The following is a 25,372-nucleotide window of genomic DNA, read 5'->3' as shown; positions in this document are numbered from 1 at the left end:
GTTTACACGTAAGGTGTGATGACCTCAGGAGGAGAGGCGTCGCACCCGCCATTTTTTAAAAAGAAGACGGAGCTCATGAACGGTCGTGTGCAAAGGTAAGGTTTTTTTTAAATCGTGCGGAGCTGGGTCAAGCTGCGGCAACGGGCCACACATTCCGCAGTCTCGGGCTCAGCCCGGGACCGCAGAAAAAGCAGGCCCAAACTGGAGGGCGAGATCCCGGGCCAAGGGAGGAATCATCCTTCCCTGATCCCAGGATCCCCTGTGCGTCATGTGGATACAGAGGGATGATCCCAGGGTTCACCCTGGGATTTCACCCGGTCTAGCTAAGGCCTCAGTCTCAAAATGGAGATTTGCATTCCGAATGAATTCATCAGTAGATGTTGCAGGTATCAGATTACACCTAGCAATGCACATTGTGAGAGAGAAGCAATGGCTGATCTCCATTTCTGGAAACATAAAGCTTGCATAAATGTGTTGGTCCTAATAAAGGTATTCCCCAACTGCGGATTTTGGATTTCAAAACCTAAGTCCACAAATTCACCTGCTCCAGTATGTATAGGAGTTCCATATAGGGCTCTGTGATGCCTCTGTGACAGAAATGATGCAGCAGGGTTGCTACATGTCATAAGAAGCACCATGCTGGATCAGACTGAGGGTCCATCTAGTCCAGTAGTCTGGTCACACAGGGGCCAACCAGCTGTCGACCAGGAACCAACAAAGTAGGACATGGTGCAACAACACCCTCCCAGCCATATTCCCCAGCAACTGTTACCATTGGAGCTGAACGTAGGCCTCCCATTTCAGATAGTGTTAAGTGCCTTTGATACTATTCACATCTGGAGAAATAGGACAGACAACGCAGGGAAAGTTAAACATAATAGCCTTGCTGGCAAAGGATCCATTTAGTCCAGTGTTCTGTCCACACAGTGGTATCCAGCTGTCCGTGGGAAACCCACAAGCAGAACATGAGTGCAGCAGCCATAAAGGACACAAATATTTTGTATTTGTGTTTTAAATGTGTTGGTTGTTTTTATGTTCTTCATGGTTTTAATTTTTGTGAACCGCCCAGAGAGCTTTGGCTATTGGGCGGTATAAAAAATGTAATAAATAAATGAATAAAATAAATATCTGGGTGGCTTAGAATCATACAATCATAGAATAGTAGAGTTGGAAGGGGCCTATATAAGGCCATCGAGTCCCTGCTCAATGCAGAAATCCACCTTAAAGCATACCTGACTGATCGCTGTCCAGCTGCCTCTTGAATGCCTCTAGTGTGGAAGAGCCCATGACCCTCCTATGTAATTAGTTCCATTGTCATGCTGCTCTAACAGTCAGAAAGTTTTTCCTGATGTCCAGCTGGAATCTGGCTTCCTGCAACTTGACCCTATTATTCCGTGTCCTGCACTCCCAGAAGACCGAGAAGAGACCACACAGCCCTCCTCTGTGTGATAATCTTTCAAGTATTTGAAGAGTGCTATCGTATCTTTCCTCACTCTTTTCTTCTCCTGGCTAAACATGCCCAGTTCTTTCAGTCTCACCTCATAAGGCTTTGTTTCCAGACCCCTGATAGTCCTCGTTGCCCTCCTTTGAACCCCCTCCAGCTTGCAGCATCTTTCTTGAAGTGTGGTGTCCAGAACTAGACACAATACTCAAGATGAGGCCTAGCCAGTGCCGAATAGAGGAGAACCAGTACCTCACGCGATTTGGAAGCTATACTTCTATTAATGCATCCCAAAATAGCATTTGCTTTTTTTGCAGCCGTATCACACTGTTGGCACGTATTCAGCTTGTGATCTACAACAATTCCAAGATCCTTCTCGCTTGTAGTATTGCTGAGCCAAGTATCCCCCATCTTGTAACTGTGCATTTTTATAACAGTTCAACATTTAGAAAGCTGTTTTCTCTCATTATAAAACCAACATTTCCTCTTGCCAGCCAGTGACCCTTTCTCTGTTTTGAAGAAGAGTTACATTGAACTGTTTATGAAGAAATCCTGGCCATATCCTTCATGGAGGTCTAAAATTATAAAGATATGTTACATGATAGAGAACTACATTGACTCTGTGAGCCTTTTTTTTTTTAATAAACCACAGCATAATATAATTGCTGTCCCCAGAACAACAGGCTATTCAAACAGAAAGAGACACGTGGAAAGACCTTAAGGTTGGAGAAGGGTACCTATAGATTTTAATGGCTATAATCAGATCGTCACAGCTGACTTCTTGGGGTATTTGGATCATATGAATCAGAGTTCTTGTTTGCGAACGCTTGGAATGGCTGATAAGAAACAGAGTTTCCATTCTCTGCTGTGTTGTCTGAGAGCAAGTCATTTGACTCTGAATAAATTGGCAGAGCTTGCTAATCTCTCTTGTGTCGTAATTGCTAGAGCCTCTGCTTGTATTAAATAGCACAATAAGCAGCCTAGAATCTCAGTTATGGAACATTTACGTTCACATTCAATAGTGGTGGTTTCTTGTGTGCATTTTGCTTGTTTTATGGAGTAATTAGGAGAGTGGCTTCACAATACTTTTATTTATTTATTTATTACATTTATATACTGCCCCATAGCTGAAGCTGTAGGTTCTCTTCAATAGAATTTGTCTCTGCTCCTCCATCATACTCAAAAGGATGGGCTGAATTAATGTTTTGCCTGCAATGTGTGTGTGTGTGGGGGGAGGGAAGCCCCCTTCTATGCTTTTTTCTAGTGTCATATCTGAACTACCCTGGAAAAGTCAGACATTGCCCAGTTCTGAATTTTAATGGGGCAACATTTTCATGTTTGTGAAATGTTCGATGAATTGCCCAACTGTGGATTTTGGATTTTATAATCCACACCCACACATTCACCTGCTCCAGTATGTATGGGAGGGGAGCCATATTGGGCTCCGGGATGCCTCCCACCGAAATAATGAAGCAGGGTTGCTAGGTATCATAAGAACATACAAAGCACCATGCTGGATCAGACTGAGGGTCCATCTGGTCCAGTACTCTAGTCACACAGTGGCCAACCAGCTGTCGACCAGGGACCAACAAAGTACATGGTGCAAAAGCACCCTCCCAGCCATGTTCTCTAGCAACTGTTACCATTGGAGCTGGACATAGGCCTCCCGTTTCGGATAGTGTCAAGTGCCCTTGATACTATTCACATCTGGACAAGTAGGACAGATGTCACCATTGGAGCTGGACGTAGCAAGAAATCTTTAATTTCTGTTTAAAGAATCCCGAAATTATGACAATCTGGGGATATTAGATATCAGTTGATTGACTAGGATCAGATGATACGAAGGACATAGGAAGCTGCCTTATATGGAGCCCGTCCGTCTACTCGGTACTGTCTACGGTGACTGGCAGCCACTTTCCACTGGACCATCTAGCACCATGTTGTCTACAATGATTGGCAGCACCTCTCCAGGCTTCCAAAGGTGTCTTTCCCAGCCGTAGCTAGAAATGCTTGGGATTGAACCTGGGACCATGTGCATGCAAGGCGTGTGCTCTGTCATTGAGCTACAGGTGTTCCCGTGTATAAAGAAAGGGTTGGCCGTAATCCAAAGAAGGGTGCAGCAGTGATTTATTCATCCCTGCATGCTGCTTTTAAATTTGTGTATATCAGGGGGATGAGAAGACTTTTACAAATGTTTGGAGAGAAGTCGCTGTTCAGAGGCCTATGTTGCATATAAACAAACATGTTTCAGTGCATAAAAGGGCTCTCTGGATCACGTCCTAAGAAGTGAAAATCAGGCAGTAGTTCATTTTAGAGCTGGCGTTACATTAACACCCAATATTGTATGGAATGAATTGCAAAGCAGCAGGGAAGTCCATATAGAGAACTCACCCACCAAGGGGAAACAAATGGGGCAGCCTTTGTTCTGCGCAGTGCACTGGAACCCTGCAGAATGTTCGGTTGCAGTGAAATGTCTGAAGTATTGTCCCTGTTAAGAGGCTGTGTTTCCAAATGTCTAAGCTGCACAACACTGAAATAATAATAATAATAATAATAATAATAATAATAATAATAATAATAATAATAATAATAATAATAATATTTATTTGTTTGTTTGTTACCCGCCTCTCCCTCTGGATCGAGGCAGGGTACAACACAAATACAAGCACAATAAGATGCATATAACTAATTAAAACATTTAAAACTAATACATTATTAAAAGCAGCAAATTATTAAAAAGGCATCTTAAAATTCCACTGGGTAGGCCTGCCGGAAGAGATCAGTCTTTATGGCTTTCTTAAATTCCGGAAGACTATTAAGTTGACGAATCTCTCCCGGCAAGCCACTCCACAAACTGGGAGCAGCAGAAGAAAAGGTCCTCTGGGTAATAGTTGTCAGCCTTGTTTTTGTTGGCTGGAGTAAATTCTTCCCAGAGGACCTGAGTGTGCGGGGCAGATTGTACGGGAGAAGGCGATCCCGCAGGTAGCCTGGACCCAAACATGTAGGGCTTTAAAGGTGATAACCAACACTTTGTACTTCGCCTGGAAACTAATTGGCAGCCAGTGAAGAGATTTAAAAATGTCCTGAATGAGCACGTTCCCTGACCCTCAGCGGATGTGGCCATTATTAAAGGAATGAGAAGTATATAATACAAGGAGAACCCTACTGCATTAGACTGAAATCTCATCTAGTCTGTCACCCTATTTCCCACAGTATCCAATCAGAGGTCTCCAAAAAACCATCCTGGGAATTTTATAAAAGGGATGGGATATAAATAAATAAGTAAAATAAAGAGCCCACAAGAGGACAGGGAAGGCAGTGACTTCCCCTGCCTGTGGTTCCGCCTTCTCCCAAGCAAGTAGTGTTCAGAGATATTCTGCCCTTCAACGCGGATGCAATTTCTCAATGATGTATTGGAACAACTCAGGACTGATGATGATCAAGAGGTGTGAATATTCAGCAGGCTGAATGCCACAAGGTGGGATTGATTGTTTTTAATAGGAAGAGAAGTGTGTGTAGAAATACTTCAACAAGCTATTAAGCAGCGTTGTTATTATCACTATCCTTATTGAATGTCAAGTTGTAGAAATTATTTTTAATTGCTTTGTATTTTTAACACTGCCTTAAAGTACAATGTGTCTGAGGCTTCACTTCTGATATTGTATTTTATGTTGCACCTTCCCTCAGCCCTCCCACCTTTTGAAAAGCGTTGTGATACCTCAAGTGCTCAAGGCAGATGTCGTAATTTATTTATTTCATTTATTTTATTTCTATCCCATCTTTCTGCCAAAAATGGCCCTCAAGGTGACAAATAGAATCCAGTTTAAAAAAAAGACAAGAAAAAAACTTAATTTAGCCATAACATAAAAGCATTTTTAAAACAAACAAACACACAATTAAAACACCACAATAAAAGAATTGTGCAACTCCAACCAATTTTAGAACTTCTCCAGCAACAGGACACTTATATGCCAAAGACCTGCCTGAATAAAACGCCTTTGCCTGCTGGTGGAAGGACAACAGAGAGATGGCCAGTCTAGCACTTTTATATAGCACCTATATGAAACATATGTTATATAAGTTTTCTCTCTTTGCCAGTCTAAAGGAAAACAGGTGTGGAATTAAGCTTGTGTGTGAACTTAAAATGTAGAATTGAACCTTGAATGTGCAAACGTATGTTTTTCATTTGAGTAGCTCAATCGTCAAGGCAGGTGTTGATTTTAATGCATTTCTCATCTTTCCTCTTCAGCTTAAATTGGGTATGGGGGTTAAGGAAGTGTTTGAATTTAAAATGGAGAATGATGTTGTAAATGCACATATTAAACATCATTGTAATGTCTCAATAGCCAATGGAAAAAATGGCAGTGATAAACTATGTTTTATAGTGATGGGAATTTGCCTAGGTTCTCCCTGTGCTCACACACTTCCCCTCCTGTCTCCTCTCAGTGCTTCTGTGAGGAACTTTTGCTTCCATTTCAATGAACTGCAACTTCTTTTACCATCTGAACCTAGCAAACTGTGGTTAATCTTAACTGTTGTTTATGAGCGTAGCTTGTTTGAACAGACCACAGTTGAGATTAACCACTGTTTAGGATTCAGACAGAACGCTAAACCGTGGCACATTAAAATCAGAAGGGAAAGAGAGTGGGGGGAGGATAGCACACTGGGCTAATACATCCTTATCATGAGAAACCATGGTTTAATATAATATCCAAATGCAACCAGTGTGTTGTGCATGCACACATGCAATAACGCCCCTCCTCTAAAGTGCAGTACCATGAATCCTATGTCTCAGAAAGAGTCACAGACTGGTGACCGCAACTTGGGGACTGTATGCTTGGTGGGGGTTGGAGGGTAATGCCTGTTCATCTTGGGTGAACAGGTATGGGTTACCCAAGAGACATGTGTTCGGTTAGTAATCTGTATTTGCCTGAAATTGTTACAGAGAAAAGTTTCTAATCTTTCCTTCCATCCCCCAGTAAAATTACCTTGCTCTTTCAGTGGAGGAAGACACCGAGGAAAGCTCACGATCGGGTAGAGAATCCGTCTCCACATCAAGTGACCAACCACACCATTCTCTGGAAAGACAGATGAATGGCAGTCAAGATAAAGGGGACCGGAAAAAAATTGGGAAGGACAAGAAGAAAGATCGCGATAAAGAGAAAGATAAAATTAAAGCCAAGAAAGGAATGCTCAAGGGCCTTGGGGACATGTTCAGGTAGGAGTGATGTGTATGACAGCAGAGAAATTGGAGCCTTTGCATCTCATTGTTTGTGTTATACTGATGACCAAATAATCATACTCTGGAATCAGGAGGACCCATTATTCTCATGACAATATGTATTTCCTTACCTATTTCCAAAATACTAATGCATCGAGCATATTTTAAATGTATCACTGAATGCCTGCTCACTGAGCCACACTATCTGTCATGTGACAGCTATCGTTCAATCAGATTGAGTTCCGTTACACCAAAATTGGCATGTATTAGGTTATGTCATGTATCAGTAACATTTCAAGACCTCTTAGCCACTTTCAAGGTGAAAAAAGCAAGTGACATCTTTGTTACACCTGGGCAAGGGTCAGCATTTTTTACAAAATAAAAGAATATTCCCTTCCTTATGTGTATGAAGATGCATTACTGAAATGTTATGGACCCAGCTCATATCAATGCAAGCTTCTTGAAATATTAGTATGGTGGCAGCTTCAGGTAGCATGCTGGAGACTCTCTCTCTCTCTCGATTTTGGGCTCATCTACTCCAAGCAGGATATTCCACTATGAAAGTGGTATGAAAGCGGTATATAAAAGGCAGGAGCCACACGACTGCTTTATAGTGATATTGAGTTGCACTGCAGGATCTACACTACTGTTTTTTAGTGGTAATGAAGTGCACTGAGAACTGGTGGGGCCCATGACACAACTACACCAAGCAGGATATAACATTATGAAAGTGGTATGAAACCGGTCTATGGTATGTGTCAATGGCCCTCAACAGTTGTCAGTGCACTTCAATACTGCTATGAAGCAGCAGTGTGACTCCTGCATTTTATATACCGCTTTCATACCACTTTCATGGTGGAATATCTGCTTGGTGTAGATGAGCCCTTTGCTGTTTTTCACTATTCCAACACAACCTCTCTGGTTTTGTAGTTGGGATGGAGCAAATGTCCCAACTGAATTGAAGAGCTTCTCCGCAGAATTCGCTTGCCATGTAAGACTTTTGTTTTAAGGAAGTGCTATATTACAGTTTGTGTGTGTGAATTGGGCAGTAGGAATGTAGTGTCAGTCATAATTCCTAAATCATGGTTACATTGCTGGAAGCTACTAATTAAGGGTACTTTCAGATGAGATTTTTTGCATGCGGTTGCCCTGCCTGATACACAGAATTTTATGAGGAGGCCCAATGACATTGGGCTGGTTCGCATGATCACCATGGGGCGTTGTGGCACATGCCAGCAGCCACTGTGAATATTCAAGTTGTGACGGGTGATCTATGGCTGATTTTAACATCCAAACCCAGCAAGGGTGGATTGTCTATTGTTGTGGTAGTTAACAAACCACCTCCAAGCCATGGACTGCTTTTTGGATTGGGGTGGTTTTCCTGATGGTGCCTCACGGTCATGCACAACAAGGTTACCAATCCTCATGCTCACCACAAAGCACACCAAAATGCACATAAATACTTTTGGAAAATGTACCAGTACAGTTTAATCAATGGGAGATGAATGCATAGATTTCAAAAATGCGCAGAATTGATGTGTACATTTGTAAAATTACACATGAAAATACCCACGGATTTTCACACGGAAAGAAACAAACAAAGCTTGCAATCGGATACAGACTTCAGTTGGAAGGAGCTTTAAGATGGAATTCGGAGAACTTCAACAAGCTTGTGTTTTGATGATTCACACATCCCTAGCAACAACCCTCTTTGTACTGGGTTCAGAAGTTACGATAAGCCACAGCTTGAATATTTACCATGGCATAAATGGTCAAAGAAGGTTTGACCATATAACACTTGCTCTGGTCCACTTGCACTGGCTGCCTGTATGTTTCCGAGCCCAATTCAAGGTGCTGGTTTTGACCTATAAAGCCTTACACGGCTTGGGACCACAATACCTGATGGAACGCCTCTCCCGACGTGAATATACCCGGTCCCTACGTTCAACATCTAAAGTCCTCCTCCGGGTGCCTACTCCGAGAGAGGCTTGGAGTGTGGCAACGAGGGATAGGGCCTTTTCGGTGGTGGCCCCCAGACTGTGGAATGATCTCCCTGATGAGGCTCGCCTGGTGCCAACGCTGCTATCTTTACGGCGCCAGGTTAAGACTGTCCTCTTTGCCCAGGCATATGGCGGCACATCCTAATTACCCACATGTTTAGTTTTTAATTGGTTTTTAATGCTTTATGTATGTATGTTCTGTGTTTTAGAGTTTTAAATTTTGTATACTTGTTTTTACCTCAATTTTAGAATTTCTGTAAACCGCCCAGAGAGCCCTGGCTATGGGAGCGGTATATAAGTGCAATAAATAAATAAATAAAATAAATAAATAAACTGTCTTCAACTTGTAACCCTCCCATGTTTTCCCATCACTTCCCCCCCCTCTCTTTTTGTGCAGAAAATAGCCATTAAGCAATAGCTGTACAATTATTTTGATTGGTAGTGCTAGGTGATTTGCATCTGGAATTATAATGCCAGGAAGTCACTGAGAAATCATACAGTGTAGTATTGATTTGATTTGTACAGTATGGTTGGATTTGTCAATGAGAGGTACCTAATTTCCCCCAGAAGGCAGTGGAAGGGGGTAGGTCTGGAAGCACCAATTAAGCGTATAATCAGTTCTACACTTACCTATTTCCATATTTATTTTGACCTCTGACATCCTCCTTGAATGCACGTACTATTGCATTTTCTACTCTAAGAGAGTTCTTGACATTTCTGTTCTCTCAAGCTGTCTCTCTTCTCATGGAGAGACTCTGTTAGCCATAAAGCTACGTGACTTCCAACTAGCTTCCTGGTTCTCTAATGGTTTCTCTGCCATATCTGTTGCAGTTCTCTTAGTTTTATTATTGTTATTTAACTTGTTCTACTGAATATTGTTACTTTTGTTTGTTTGTTTTAATGATGCAAGTTGCCTTGAGTGCTCCTTTGACAGTGGAATGGCAGGATTTATTTTTGTCTTTCATAAACAAAAATTGGCTGGATGTTTCTAGGGAGGTTGTGGCATATGCTGCACAATGGAATATTCCAAAATGCACAGATGGAAAGATGGGGACACACATGCACATGAACACACATGGATCACTTGGCCTTCCTGCGTCTTTTCTCACTTATCTTGGTCTCTCTGTATCATGTTTCTTTGTTTCTGAAATCAGTATTGGCTAACTTTCAATAAGGGAAGCACTATTAATTTTCTGTAGATTGAAGGCACTTATCTAATTTACACACTGGTCTTAAATGCAGAAGGTGGGATCGGATGCTACCCTTCTGTTCCCAGAAGTGGCTTCAATCAAGAAGATTTTCCTTGCAGCCTCCCTAGGCCACCTACTGTTACGGAAAGCCCACCAATTTACCAGAGTGAATTGTCATGGGGGGTGTAAATTGGTAAAAATTGCCTCCCCCTTTCCCTGAGTTGAGAATGCCCTGTTCCATGAGCAGAAGTCCAGTCATGGATATCTGGATCTCAGAGGGGAGGGCAACATACGTGATTACCCATTTGCTCTTCTTTGCCTTCCGGCCCTACATCCATTTATATCTTTTTCTCTAGGACATAGGTAATGGCAGTCTGGTGTAGTGTTTACAGTACCAGACTAGGGGCAAGAAGAATGGGTTCAAATGCCCAGTCAGTCATGAAATTCACCGGCTGACCTTGGGCCTGTTGCTATCTCTCAGCCTAGTTGACATCACATGGTTTTTATGAGGACAACCTGACAGAATGAACCTTATAGACTACCCCTGAGCTTCTTAGAAGAAAGACAGGATAACAGTGTAATACATGAAATAATACATATCCAGGTGGGAGCTTATTTTGTACTTGGTTGGGAGGTGCCAAGGTATAACAACGCTGCTTAACTACAGTCGGGGAGGGGTCTCTGAAAGACTAAACATTTTCTTCAAAGGAAGGTGGCAGAAAACCAAAACCTATGGTGGGGACAAATCCACTCAAATAAACATAATAAACTGTGATATAATATATGACAAACGATAGCTTTGGATTTTGTTTTTTAACTTTATGGATTCATAATTTGGCATTTTTCATGAAAACAGTAGCCACTGCATCATCATTATTATTTACATATATGGTCTTGGTGGTTTGGGATATTTATTTGGGTGGACTTGTGTATACCATGGTTATTTGGAATTCACCCTTGCTTGCCTCCAAAACAATGCTTTTTATGTTTCTAAACAACTAAATGTGGCCAGCTTGTCCCCAGGCACAGGAGAGCAACAAATATGGACATTCACCTTGACTCCTTGCTTTGTAAATATCAGGTTTCCTTCTAAAGGAATACAGCATAAAGCCCTTGAACCAACATCTTGCAAGGGTGTTTTTTTAGTTACAGTCAGCTGTCATGCAGGCAAACCCTGTGTTCTCTTGTCTTCAGTTGCTGTTGTATCATGTCACATAAAATATTGAAAAATCTGTTTCTCTAGTCTGATGTTCAAAGCTGTTCGCTTTCTCCTTAGTTTAAGCTGCTGCTTTTGGGGTTTTCCCCCCTTGCTGTTTCACAGTTACAGATGTCTGGAAGATTGAATTACTTGGCATTTGGGGTGGGGATTAACTGATTGTCTGCATATAGTAGATGTCTGGTATAGAAGTAGCATGAGCCTCTCAACTATAGTTAAAGAATAGGGCTGTGGGATTGCACGCTTCCTTCCACAGCCTCCTCCGCCAATCCGGCCTTTCCCCCTATTGCAGGTTGATGCAGACCAAGGTTTGCTCCAGTCTAGAGCCGATTTCTTTCTTTTTTGCTTTTGCTTTTTTTTCTACACCAAGCAGGATATTGCACTATGAAAGTGGTATGGAAGTGGCATATAAAAGGCAGGAGCCACACTACTGCTTTATAGCGGCATTGAAGTGCACTGACAACTGTTGGGGCCCATTGACACAGACCATAGACCCCTTTCACACTGCTTTCATAGTGCTAGATCCTGCTTGGTGTGGCTCCTGCCTTTTATATACCACTTTCATACTGCTTTCATAGTGCAATTATTGTAAACTTCAACAACATGAAACAAAACCATAAAGAAAGAAGGGGGGAAATAGAGTAAGAAAAGAAATATGACTACATGATTTAAATGTATCAATTTCAATGGATATATATGAAATGTGTGTATATGAATACAGCATTCTAGGATGAGAAAATTATGCATAAACTTCAACAAAAGCAGACTAAATCTCCATGTAAGTGTCATTTGTGAGAACTGCCCTAAATACCTCCCGTTGAAATGTTGATAGCATTGTTATGTCCTCAGTCCATAGGAGGTTGGAATTTATCCTTCCAATCAGTCTTTTAGCTGTCAAAAAGATGCAGAGAATCCATTTATGTTGACGATGTGTTAACTTCCAGAAAAGAGGTAAATAATTTAATAAGACATGTACACCAGTAAATATTAAAGAGTGTTCCAATACAAAGTTTATTAATAAAATAACCTCCTCCGAAAAGGAGGCAACAATTGGGAATTGCCAAAACATATGGTTAAGAGAAGCTTTAGCTGTATTACACCTCCAGCAATTAGCTGACTTAGGCCATCGCTAGACCAGGCCTATATCCCGGGATCATCCTGGGATCATCCCTGTGCATCCAAATGACACACAGGGGATCCCTGGAGCAGGCAGGGACGACCCCTCCATTTGCCTGGGATAATCGTTAGGTCTAGCTAAGGCCATAGACAAACTTTATTAGAGAGACATTGTAGCATGCAGTGGCCATGTAACAAAAGTTTTTCCTGAATAAGACATAACTTGAGTTCCTACAACCTATTTCTAATCCCTGGTTTCAAATGCTAAAAGAGGAACAACCTCTGGTTTGCTTTAATTTTGTTTAACCCTGGCCAAAGTAGACATAACTTTAAACCATGGTTAAGGCCCATATATAAAAGCCGGGAGGGATTAATGCTTGAGAGAAGAAGGCTTAATTACATAACCTGCTTCTAATTCCTTTACTCTTTTTAAAGCCCAGAACTTGGGTTCACTGTGAAATTTGCAGGTTAGATTCATAGAAAGTCAAATTCATTTGAATGTGTTGCGGATTTTGCCAAAATCCCTAAGAATGTGCTCCCCATTGACATTAGACAGGCATGAACAGTTTTTATCTTTAGATGCCCGCTTAAGACCTACCTCTGCCCTGAGGAGTGACTCAGCCAGTGTAGGTACAGTTTTCTTGTTGAGCATTCCTTGTTTCAGTGTATTTTATTGTTTGGTGACGATAATGATGATAACTGCTTTGATAATTTTATTCAAAAGGAGTATACAAATTTGTGCAATAAAATAAATAAATAAATAACTAGTAAACACTTTTCAATGAGCAAAATATTCATATTTTTGTTAGGATTCATATTTTGCTTTTTTTCTGGCCATGTGAATGGAAACAAGTAGGCAGGGAGGACCAGTTTATATTTTCTGCATACCTTTGTTGTTCATAATCATTGCAGAAAAAAGGTTCCTTCCTTGCCCATATAGTGCTATTTGCGCTGGGGTTCCAGTCAGGAAACTTGTACTTCAGGCTTGTAGGGTTTGTTTCTGTGCCAAGTACATTTTGTTCTGAAGAAAAGAACAGACGGAATTCCAAGTCCTCATGGCCTAAATTAGGACCATGGTGTGATCCAATGAGTTTAGAGTTCATAAATATGTACACAGATGTCGTGGGTTTGTGTTCATAGTCCCCCGGGGTCACAGGCAGCCCTGCCTTGCCAAGTGGGGGAGCTGCATTTCCAGGTGGGGCTTCAAAGAAGTGAATACAAAAACCACTGACCTCCCTGTTGCCAAACCTCAAGGGTCTTGGTGTCCTTTTGTATCCATGAATTATTACCGTCAGGGAAGGACAAGTTAAATAAAAAGTTACTTTTTACATCCAGATTGATAGATAGATGATTGATTGATTGATTGATAGATAGATAGATAGATATCTTATGCTGCCTTTCAATTAAAAAAATCCAGTTTACAAGAGTAGAAAATATAAAAACAAATGAAACAGAAATAATACAAATCTGTTCAGTCATAAAAACGTAGGAACTTAAATGGGAGCAAGATCTTAAAAGCCAGATTAAGAACATAAGATTGCCACGCTGGATGAGATCAAAAGACCATCTAGTCCATCACTCTGTTCATGCAGTGGCCAGCTGTCGACCAGGGATCAAGAAAGCAGGACACAGTGGAACAGCACTCTCCCACCCATGTTCCCCAGCAACTGGTGCAATCAAGAAGACTGTTGCTTACTTATAAAGAACCTTTCCTTGAGTAAACAAACACCTTGCATAAAAAGGACAGATTGTCATGCAGGATTTATGAAGGGGGAAATTAATCATGAACATCTTGAACTAAATTTCTGGCCCGTGTTTTTCTTTTTAAGCAGTACACAGTCACTCTTGGGGAATCACCCTTTGAGCCACATGCATACTGTGGGTTTGACAAAGTGCTTAAAGTCCTTTAGGATGTTTAGGAAACCCATTCCAAATTTCTCGTTGGCTTTTGAGATTCCAGATCCCCTGATTCTGTTTCTGGAGCAGCATTGATGTGGTCACCACATCCCATTCTTCTCCTTTGGGGCATGTTCTCATTGCAGTACGGGGTGGGAGCGGTGGGAGGGAATGCAATGAAAGACGTTACTAGGAGTGCAGCCATTTTGGTAGTAAGTGAAAGAATACCCGTTCATCCTTTCCTTTGGTGCTGAGAAACCCTTCTGCCTATGGGTCCATATCTTTCCTGGGGCTATAGTGGTGCTGTGTTAAGGGGAATCCAGTCTCTAGTAGTTTGGTTGGGTAGAATCCACCCCCACTGGTGGAAGAAGACAGTCATACCTGCTTTTACTTACCCTTATATCCCCTTAAGGCATGCTGCCATGCTCACAGTTGCACCATGGGGGTGGGTGGGTTAGGAGCACTTTAGCATTATAAGGGTAATATTACTCTTAAAAATTGCACCCTGAGCTAATGAAACTGTTGGGTGGCCAGAGCTGGGAATGCAAGATGGATGAAGTTTGAACCACTAGTGCCTTTTGGGGCTCTCACCCCCACTGATTTTGTTTATTTGTCTGTTTGTTTTCACAAGCAATTTTCATATTCTAAAAACAAGCTCTTGTTCTATAAAACACCTGCTATTCGGAAATAATCAGGGTTTTATGTGGGATGGTTACACACACTGGGTCTATCTTGGCTCTGTGTTTGCTGGGTACCAATCTAATCAGAGATGAATTACTGATCTATTTGCAGCTTCTCAGTGACTTGTACAACATACCAGTGTCACCATCTTTTGCAGTCTTATCCATAATTTACTTAAAGTTGTTCTTGGAGTTAAACCAGCTGAATCCCATTGGGGTTGATGGGACTAGGTTGCTGAAAACAAGCAAATGATTGCCAAGTAGGCAGGTCTCAATCTGATAAGAGAAGTTGTAAAATTATTTTCAATTTTACAAATTAATCTTTAATAAACAACTGTCTAAATGCTATAGATTGCAATTTGTTCTATAGTTTGGAATTAATAGAGCTGAGTGAACTGGAAAAGGCACAGCTTCCATGTATTAGAAAATCAGACATAACGCCTCAATATGTGAAATGAATAAACTATTTTATAGACATTGGGTACGATATCTTCAAATACCTGTACTGGGAATTTGAGCAATGGGGCATATTCCAAACTACCAGTCTTAAATATGATTCCTAAAGGTTGTGCAGAGTTGAAGACATTATGTTTAAAGATGTGGTTTATTATGTTTGAAATACAGACTGGGCCGGGCCTTGCTTTTATCTTCAGGTCTACAGTATTGTAGAGTACAGTTGGGCAAACCATCCTATTGGAAACTAATGCAAATGAAATATCCCCGTATTACCATTAAATTGAATCCTACAATTACATTTGGAATGATTACTGGGAGCCTTGCAGTGTTGCTCCATCCAGACCTGCAAGAGGAAATAGATAATTTGGTTTTAAAGCCCTATTTAGCTGAAATCAGATATACTGCTGTCTCTCTTTACACAGCCATTTCCAAAGTGCACAGAAAAAATGTCCAGATTCATAAACATATTATTTGGAGCTTTGAATTGCACATTGCAACTGCATTAGCCACCTGAGACCCCTGACTGGGCGTTTGGGAAAACAACACATGACCAGCGACACTTTCCCATTGTGTAGCTTGCAGGTTTTATTGTTTGCACCCTAATTTTCAAAAGCAACTTTGAAAATTAGGTGGGTTTTTTAATATATATAAAAAGGTGAAAATCAATATAAAGTTCATAATTTTCCACTGTTTTAGACACTAATCAACCCATAATTCCAGCTGCTACATTTCAGATGTTTCATTAACTTTATAATTTTTCTTGATTGCAAATTTGATTTATGTCCCCTAATTGGAACAGTTTCTCAACATTTAAACAAAGGGAAGTAAGTAGAAGCTCAGTGCTTTTAATCACCCTTTCAGTTCATGCTGTATCTGTATTTTTGTTTTTCTCCTAATAGATTTTCTGCTGTGAAAGCTAACCATGTTTTTAGAAGTAGCCAAAATGTGCATAAAAACACAAAGGGTCTCAGTTCCTGACACAGGGAGATTCTAACTGTAATGAGCAGGGTGCTGTGGCTGCACTGGCTAACTTCCATGGAGGTGGCTAACTAGTTATTTGCGGTGAGTGGAGGCAAGAAATAAGGAGACGACACCAAGTATTGGATTTAAACTGGGCCACATTTTATTAAGTGATCTGATGGGGGTGGGAAATTCCTATCCTAAGAGGGCATCGTTAATCAGGCCTCTTGACAGGCCTGTTCCTCATTTGGGCGAGCCATTCGCTACCTGTGGTTTGGCACCTGGGACTTCGGCATCCCACGGGCTTCCCCTTATGGGGTAGGGAGACCTTCCGGTGTCGCTCCAGCACAGGCCGCCTAGGCTCTGCGTGAGAGAGTAGGGTCAGCCTCAGAGGTAACCCTTATCTCTCCTGCCAGGCTGCTAGGCTCAAAACAGGGAGCCTGAGGTGTTACCCCTCACCTCAGCGGTGCCTGCGAATGCTCACCGCCCCATAACCCTTGTCAGGATGCCCTTACCGCCCTAAATCAAATGTGACCAAATTATGAACATGAACCAATTAACCTATTTAATACTCCCAAGCTGTCCTACAGTATGGAGTAGGCGAAAAACTCTTGGCCAAATTAGGACAAGAGCAAAAATTCCTACTCGGCCCCCTAATGGCAACCAGCAAGCTCATACTGTCTACAGGGTGGGAGGGAGGGAGCCGTGCGCCGAGAAGCCGTCAGGAGGAGAAACAGCAGTTTTGTTTCCTCTCCTTCCCTCCCGGCCACATGACCCAGCCCATTGCCAGTCCATGGCTGGCTCCAGCATCTCGTCTTGTCCCCACCCGCAACAGCCTCCCCACGCCCAGGCTATGCCGGTTGTGGCAGAACGGCGTTTCTTGCAAGGAGAAGCAAGAGACCTGTATGAAATCTTCTGATAATTGCCTCCTCTATAATGAGTGATGGTCCAACTCTACCTAGGGGCAGAGCCTTTTTCAACTTGACAGAAGGTATTGCCACCTGATCATATGGCCTCTTGAGCATGCTTCCAAGAGATGCCAACTTGACAAGATGGACATTTAATCATGTCCTCATTCTTTTGCATCTTTTAGTGATTTTTAGCCTGTTACAATGAGATGAGACCAAACACTTCAATACATTTGGTATTCTGGTATTACATGATCATAGCAAGGTCTATTCTGCCTGCTGAAAGGCTGCTAGAAGGCTTCTCTGTGTATTTCATGGTAGCTATTGTCACTGCTTCTTATGGCACCTTGAAGACTAACAAATTTATTGTGACATAAGCTTTGCATTTGTAATGTTGTTCCCCGCCTTGATCCAGGGGGAGAGAAAGGTAAGAAATAAATGTATTATTTATTATTATTAGACACTGTTAAAGTGGACAGTATCCATGAAAGCTTATGCCAAAATAAATGTGTTAGTCTTTAAGGTGACACAAGATTCTTTGTTCTTTCTGTTGCAGCAGATGAACATGTCTCCTCTATTGGATATTGTTGTTGCTTGTTTGTCTTGAAGGACTGTATGAGAATGTGTTCAGAATTATGTTCCAGGATAGAACATAATTTTTTTCCTTGTGTTACTTTGAATGTCCAGACTGTTACTTTTGTTTGAATGTCAGAGTTGATTAAGGCATTTGAGAAGGCATGTGGGATAATCCACCTCTCATGTGACTGCACAACTTGAAAATGCAGAAAGTGAGATTATATGTTTGAAAGCATATGTAGGTATTTGGGAAAGTAACGTATCATGGACAAGGCGAGGCTAGAAATATTCTACTTGATACATAACCTTTTTACTGCAGGTTTTGGGTCTGAGTGTACTTTAAACAAAGAACTCTTTCCATGCATATTCTTGTGGTAAGGCTACATGCTGAATTGTAGCATGCGCTCCCCAGTGGTTGAAATTCAAACTCTTCTGTTTCTCTTATCCACTTGGGAAAAGTAGCAACATTTGGGTCAAATAAAGTGACTATTGATATTACAGAATTCATTGAATGGAGCTTAAAAAGATTTGTCCTTGTAAACTCTATTCATACAACCAGGCGGTGGAGTAAAAATAGGGAACCTTGAAATAGAATAAGCACATTGCTTAGGCAACTAAATAAAGGTCCCATCGCTTCCCCTCTGTTAATTTCATTTTGAAGTTTTCTTACTTTGTCCTGCTAATTGTAAACAGTTTTGGGGATGAAAATGCTTAACATTTGTTGTTTGTTTCTGAAAACACAAGCAATAGAATTAGTTATGACTACACCCTAATTTGGTGTGTGTATAGGCCATTCAGAGGGCACTGAAGGTTCTGTACTTCTCAGCAGAATGGTTGAACACAACACCATTAACCCTGTCCGGTTCCTGGTTTCCTTAAACACACTTTAACCACAAACTTGTTAGATGAGCACCTGAGCCCTCAAAATGCTCTGCGCCATATTCCAGCAGTCCTTGAGCTAAGAGAGCTGGCAGTTGTGTCCGCCATTTTAGTTAATTAATTTAATTTAATTTAATTTAATTAATTACATTTATATACCGCCCCACAGCTGAAGCTCTCTGGGCGGTTTACAACATTTAAAAATAGTAAACATTAAAAGTATACAATTTAAAAACACACACACACACACACACACACACACACACATAAAAAACAGTATAAAAACAACAGTATCCATTTAAAAACAACAATTGTGGGGTCCATTAAAAACAAACTTAACGTTGTTAAATGCTGTTTAAATGCTGTTAAAAATGCCTGGGAGAGGAGAAAAGTCTTGACCTGGCGCCGGAAAGATAACAATGTTGGCGCCAGGCGAGCCTCATTGGGGAGATCATTCCACAGTCGGGGGGCCACCACTGAAAAGGCCCTCTCAGTCAGCTTCCAGTGTTCTGTGGGTCAAACGGCGGTCGCACTTCAGGATTATTGATCCCCCACCCTTTCAGCCGCCAGGAGTTATGCAGATTTATTTACAAGGAAAGTGCAGCAGCACCATCCTGCTCTCACCACCATTTTGGGAGGGTCGGCCGCTCTGAAATGGCGGCCACCACAGCCATACTAGCACTGCAGCAATCAGGAGCAGCAAGCCTGCAGGCTAGAGCAGCCTGAGTGATTAGGGCAGCTCTATACTGCTAGCTCTATTATTTCAGTCCCTTAACCACAAGTGTGTTGCACACGACACCTTAAGCCAAAGTTAGTGCAGCTAACCCTGTTTCTTTTACTGTTTATACCTATGTTCACCGCTCTGGAATCTGTGTTAGATAATTGAGCAGTATATAAATATGGTAAATAACAACAACAACAACATAGTTAGTGAAGCTGACCATAATTTGGTTAGCAGGGGCACCTGGTTAAAGAAAATACATTGCACATAATACCTTAAACCCTGCTGCTTAACAAAAAACCCTTAACCAGCAGGGTTAATGGTGTCATCTGAACGAGCCCAATGTGGTTTAACTTGTTAAATTCCCTTTGCAAACTTCAGAATCCCATGTAGACCAGCAGTTATTTTAAACGATGTTCCTACAGCAAGTGGCTAGTAGTCAACTCCGTGTCTTTAAAAAAAAAATGAAATGCAGAAAGTATTGTTGGGTAATTGTGAACGATGGATTTAAAATGGGAGATTATGTTAATCTTGTGAGAGTTTCCAGTTTGCCATTCTGACAGGAAACAGCACAGTGTTATAACCCCTTCCAGCTGGATTTTCCCAGAGTAAATCTTGAACTTGTATATCCAGTGGGGTTTAGTGTACAGTTTTTAATCTGAAACAGGATCATGGCTTTGGGTTTTATGCACCAAAATAAGTGTCAGGCTGACCTGCTACTGAAGACAAGTCCATAGCTCCTGGTAACATATTCTCCCAGTATTCTTCTTTGCTTGTCAGGGAGTTTAAGTGAAGAACCTCTGACATCAACAGCACAGTATCTGACTGCAAAGCAAGCCCAGAGAGGCACACAGCGTGACAGCTGAGCCTTCTAAGGCCCTTCCTGACGTTTCGTAACGTTTCTTTTCCAGACCTGCCATCTGAATATAAAATGCAAGTGTCAGGGATGACACCTACTTTATAATCTCTGTAAAGCAAACCTTTTCGTAAGAGAGTTTGTTGACAGTTCAGAGATTCTAAGTCAATTTCAATTCAAGCCTGTGTACTAGATGAGGTCTCCCCCCCCACACACACACATCCCGTCTGCATCTGATGTGAAAATTGAAGGCTGGTGACTATTCAGCCCGTAGCAAAGTATGGTAAATAAATATCGTCTTGAGTGTCGAGGAATCTGCTAGATGAAAGAATATGTTAATGACGTTCCTTCCAGTGTGTGTTGGAAACATTTCTTGTGAGATTTAATTTGCTATCCTGATAGTGGCTGAATATCTGCAATACTTAGCATAATCTTTCAGAGCTGCTTTTTGTAGGGTTTTGTTTTGTTTTTATTAACTTTTAAGCCTTCTGGAAATAGCCTTGTTGAAATTAATGTTTGCAATGCCATATTTATGATTTTAGGAGGAGACATGTATATATCTCTGCAGGGGCGTATGCATTGATCACACCATAAATAAATTAAACCTTGAGTGCTTCAGATTGACACATGCTTGAGTGATGAGCTTCTATACTTGGGATACAGCTTTAACTTTAATATTTCATTTCATCCTATATAGGCAATAGTCTTGCATTCACATTGTGTTGGAATGCTAATGTGTCTTGAAAGGATATCCTTTCTTTAATCGTTTGTTTAGGAGAAAAGAGTTGTTTACACAGGAAATACCTACGAGTATTAGCCTCTGGTCATAAACACATGGATTCCTGTAAACCAGTAGGGCGCAGTTTAAAAAGTCTTATTGCTTTAAAATGTTGTACACAATCTGAAGCATTGGGGATTCAGGTGTGGTGTCCTCATGCATGAAAATGCACTTTAAATGGCCACAAGGTGCGGAATGATATAACTTCTTGTGATATGTGGTCTGACAATCAATAGTTTTCAAGATGTCTGGTTTAGTTTTTGGGATGTGTGGAATTAAAATTACAGGTTCATCCCATGACGCTGATTGTTTTACTTTTATTTTATTTAGAGATCATACATCTTGCCTTTTATTTGGATAAAATTCTTGAGACAGTTGACAAATTATGATAAAAATAGATTGTTAAAACAACATCAAATCAACAGACAGAATATAATAGGTACAAAAGTAGCATAACATACGAAGAGCCATCATAAAACTTAAAAGGAAAAAAAATCTCTCAAGGGATAGTCATTTTATGGTGCAATCCTATACTTATCTTCTCAGTCATAATCCCCATTGAGTTCAATGGGACGTCCTCTGAGGTATGTGTGTATACCATCAAAGAGTCTTGTGACAAGTAATATGTGGTGAGCATGCCCATTCCCTCTGGCATTCATACATGCTGGCAAACTGACTTGAGACCCTCACAACAGTGAGACTTCCTTTTATTGAGGAAATCACATGGTTATAGGCTTAAGGGTTATACACTCCAGGGACACACTTAAAGCTGAATGATGGTCCCCGTGCTTAAGGCCCCATGCTTCAGGCAATCACAACGGGAATTCTTGAGAGGCTTATCAAACCATCCCAAGGGAGCTTCTCCAGACATTGCATATGCTGGAAACTCAGGGAACATGGTTAAAGCCTAAACAAGATCACGGGTAGGGTAAAATCCCAGGCATAGGAGCCCCAGGCTTTCTGTTTTGCACTGGCAACTCCCTGCCACCTGTGTCTGGCAGAGAGATCAAGATCACGCACCAGTCAATCCTAGCCTGCCGTACGCTGAGCTGACCCAGTAGGCACGATCACAGGGAAGGGAAATATCTCAGGCACAGGAACTCCCGCAACTTTAGCTCTGGGGAGCTCTCTGCCACCTGAGTCTGGCAGTGAAGAAATCTAACAGTCTCACCCAGCCTGCCATATGCTGAGCTGACCAGGGAAGGTACATTCCAGGTCCCTCTATCTTTACATAGCCCTGTTTCTGGGATTGCAGCAGGCTTATGAGGCAGAGAAGTGACACGGAGTTATTTAAGAGATGTTGCATCTTTGAGTTCTGCGTATTTGATTTATTTATGTATGTATTTATTAAAAAATCACACTTCTGACTGCCTTTCATCCAAGTGAGTTGCAGAGAGGCTGTAAATAATAAAAGTACAACACAATAAAATGGTGCGGCACAATACAGATGACCTGTATACAATAATAAAGCTAAGAGGCAACAAGAAACCCCCCCCCCCAAAAAAAAACTTGCCAAGCAGAACTGAATCAATAAAACCAATTTAAAATGCAAGGGTAAATAGTGATGATTTGACCTGGTGCTGAAAAGTTTGTAGTGTTGGTGTCAGTCAATATCAGTGTCCTCGGTGAGGCTATTCCAGAGTCATTGTGCCACCACAGAAAAGACTCTCTCCTTTGTACTTTACCAACCGATCTGAAGATTTTAATGCACAAGCAGGATGGTACAGGAAGAGGTCTCCTTAAAGAATTAAGGCTCCAGCACCTTGAATTGGGCTTGGAAGTGAATCAGCAGCCAATGTAATTGTTTAAGAACTGGTGTAATATGGCTCAAACTAGCTAAACCAGTCAGAATTCTAATCACTGAATTCTGGACTAATTGAAGCTACCGAGCCATCTTCAAGGGAAACCAACAGCTCTACTCTCACGCACAGATAGCTAACCCACTTGGTAGCTGTGCTGGGTCAATTTACTAAGTCCTACTTTCTTCAGAATGGTCCATTTTAAGGAGCACTATAAACAGCAGGAGCTAGCAGCAATGGGAATATACTGCAACAGACTTGACACCATGTGCCACTGCCATCATTTTGATAGCTCTCAGGTGAGGGTAAGTGTTTTTTGTTTTGTTTTTGTGCAAAGCAGCACTAAACCTTTTGCTATGCAGTAACATTTTGAGTAGCTCGTGATGAGCATTTCATCGCAGTTAACTTTTATAACCTCAATGCCAGCTTTTCCTAGACGGGAGTATAAAAGTATGCTGGTGTTCATAAAATAAAACAAGTTAAAGAAAACACTTTCCTATGGAAGATATTGGGGCTAGTTTTGATAACATGGGCTGGGGATTATTTTTAGAACATGTCATCCTGAGTACGAAGTGCTAAAAGAAAAGTGGAAAACCTACTAAGAGAAAGATACAAGGCAACTTAGGCCATAGCTAGACGGGGCTTTATCCTGGGGTGAACCCCAGGATCGTCGCTGTGCATACACATGATGCACAGGGGATTCCAGGATCAGGGAGGGATCATCCCTCCTTTGCCCCGGGATATAGCCCTCCCCTTTGGCCCCGTGTCGCCCGGTGCCGCGGGTTGACCCAGCTCCACGCGATTACTCATGCGGAGCCGGAAGCCTCACACGGGGCACAACGCTCCTCAGGAGCGCTTCGCCCATTGAGGGTAGGGTGAGGGGAGTGGGGGAAATAATTTAAATTTAAAAAAAAACACTTACCTTCAGCGCATGAGCATTTGTGCGCTGCTGGTCCTTTAAAAAAAAAAAGTGGACGAGACTCCTCTCCTGCTGAGGTCGTCGCATGTCACGTGTAGACAGAGGAGGGATCTCGCGTTAAACACAATGCGAGATCTTCCCTCCTCCATCGCGGGATAGCAGGTAGGTCTAACTAAGGCCTTAGTTTACAGTCCTCAGTACTTGAAATTCTGGTTTGTTTTGAATACAACACCTTGGATCCCTAGGTTCTAAGTCCCTGTGGCCCTTTCTACACCTAAGGATTATCCCAGGAAAATGGAGGGATCATCTCTGCCTGCTCCTGGGATCCCCTGTGTGTCATTTCAATGCACAGGGTTGATCCCGGGACGATCCCGGGATAAATGGCTGCTGTAGACATGCACACAGAGAAATCAAACTGAACTAAACAACTTCATAATATTTTCATTGTTTACATGAAGTTCTAGTTTATTTTGGGGACTCATTCATGAACTATCTCTTCCTTCCTTCCTCTCTCTCTCTCTCTCTCTCTTCCCCTTCCTCTCTTCTTGTTACTCTCAAGGCTACTTCAGAAGTTACAAATTAAATACAGCCATGGAGTACCTGCAATAGTGAAGTGGATGTAAAATATAACCAGGCTACATTTTACCATGTGTAGCCCGGCTGGAAAAGACCTCTATCTAAATTATTGGATTACAGAATTGCTGTCAGTTAGAAATGGCAATACTTTGCCATATTGACCAGTGGCACAGTATAAGGTAGCTTCATATGTTCTAGATGTTCTTACATCCATTTTTCCTCCCATCTATTTCCAGTGTCTCCAAATGGCATGAAAAGCAGTCCAAATTAACTTTTCCCCCTAGTTCAGCATGAACCTGGAATCAGATGTCTCTTATCTCTAAACACTTATTTGTTGATGAATATGCAACAGCTGCTCTGCATACCTGGGCAAATTGCTCTGGATAAATCTAATGCAATAATTTGGTTGAATGGTGCAAATTAATCAAGTGCAAATTAATCGAGAAGTACATCATTTAGACCTTCTTCCATCCATTCGGCTCAATGTAACATTTGGTACTGTAGCTTCTGTTAACATATTTGTGAAGGAAATGAAGCCCGCACAGCTATTAAAAAGAGACATGGCCTTTATGCTCTTGGAAATATATATATGCCATCTGTTTACTTCCTGGTGGCGTTGGAAGCGCTTAAAACCTGGAGAAGCGAAGCAACGTTTTCAGTGTCATTTCTATGATATCCCTGGAATGGATTCATAACACCAAAATTAAATGTGCAAATCAGTTTTCAAGGTCTCCAGTAATATCATGTATTGCTTAATTTATTCAGCAGAGGATATTCCTTAGGAAACTTACATCAACAAAGATTTTTTTCAGTAATTGACAGGAAAAATGCTGACGTATTAATGTTTTACAGATAATGAGGTCTGCAGGGAACTTTTAATATTTGGGAGGTTCCAGGTGATCTGTCAGGAGTTTGGTTAACCTTTTGTGTGCTTATGCAAATCTTTACTGTAGGCCATTATGGAGTCATTGTAAAATATAGGCTCCATTATCAATTAACATTATTCAAGTAGGGTTGGAGGATCTAGACTTCCTCATATTTTGAATATACTCATTGAAATCAATAGAACTTACATTGAGGGTGACTAACTTCAGTCCCATTGATTCCACTGGCTCTGCTCTAAGTACGATTAAATCTGGACTCAAGCCATTAAGTTACCATGATTAGATTTTTCCCTGTAAAGT

General features: G+C 41.4%; 1 protein-coding gene across 3 annotated transcripts in view; it reads left to right on the top strand.

Annotated features, from left to right (window-relative positions):
• Positions 1–25,372, top strand: part of PARD3 (par-3 family cell polarity regulator) — a 680,003-nt gene that overhangs the window by 483,868 nt on the left and 170,763 nt on the right. For all 3 annotated transcript variants that reach the window (XM_063125521.1, XM_063125527.1, XM_063125514.1), the window contains one exon: positions 6,443–6,659. In XM_063125521.1, the coding sequence (XP_062981591.1) occupies positions 6,443–6,659 (217 nt within the window). The remainder of the gene's footprint in view (positions 1–6,442; positions 6,660–25,372) is intronic.

This window comes from Elgaria multicarinata, chromosome 1 (genome assembly GCF_023053635.1).
Source record: "Elgaria multicarinata webbii isolate HBS135686 ecotype San Diego chromosome 1, rElgMul1.1.pri, whole genome shotgun sequence".
NCBI classification, from domain to species: domain Eukaryota; kingdom Metazoa; phylum Chordata; class Lepidosauria; order Squamata; family Anguidae; genus Elgaria; species Elgaria multicarinata.
The sequence above is the reverse complement of the archived record's forward strand: the minus strand, read 5'-3'. Positions and strand labels throughout refer to the sequence as shown.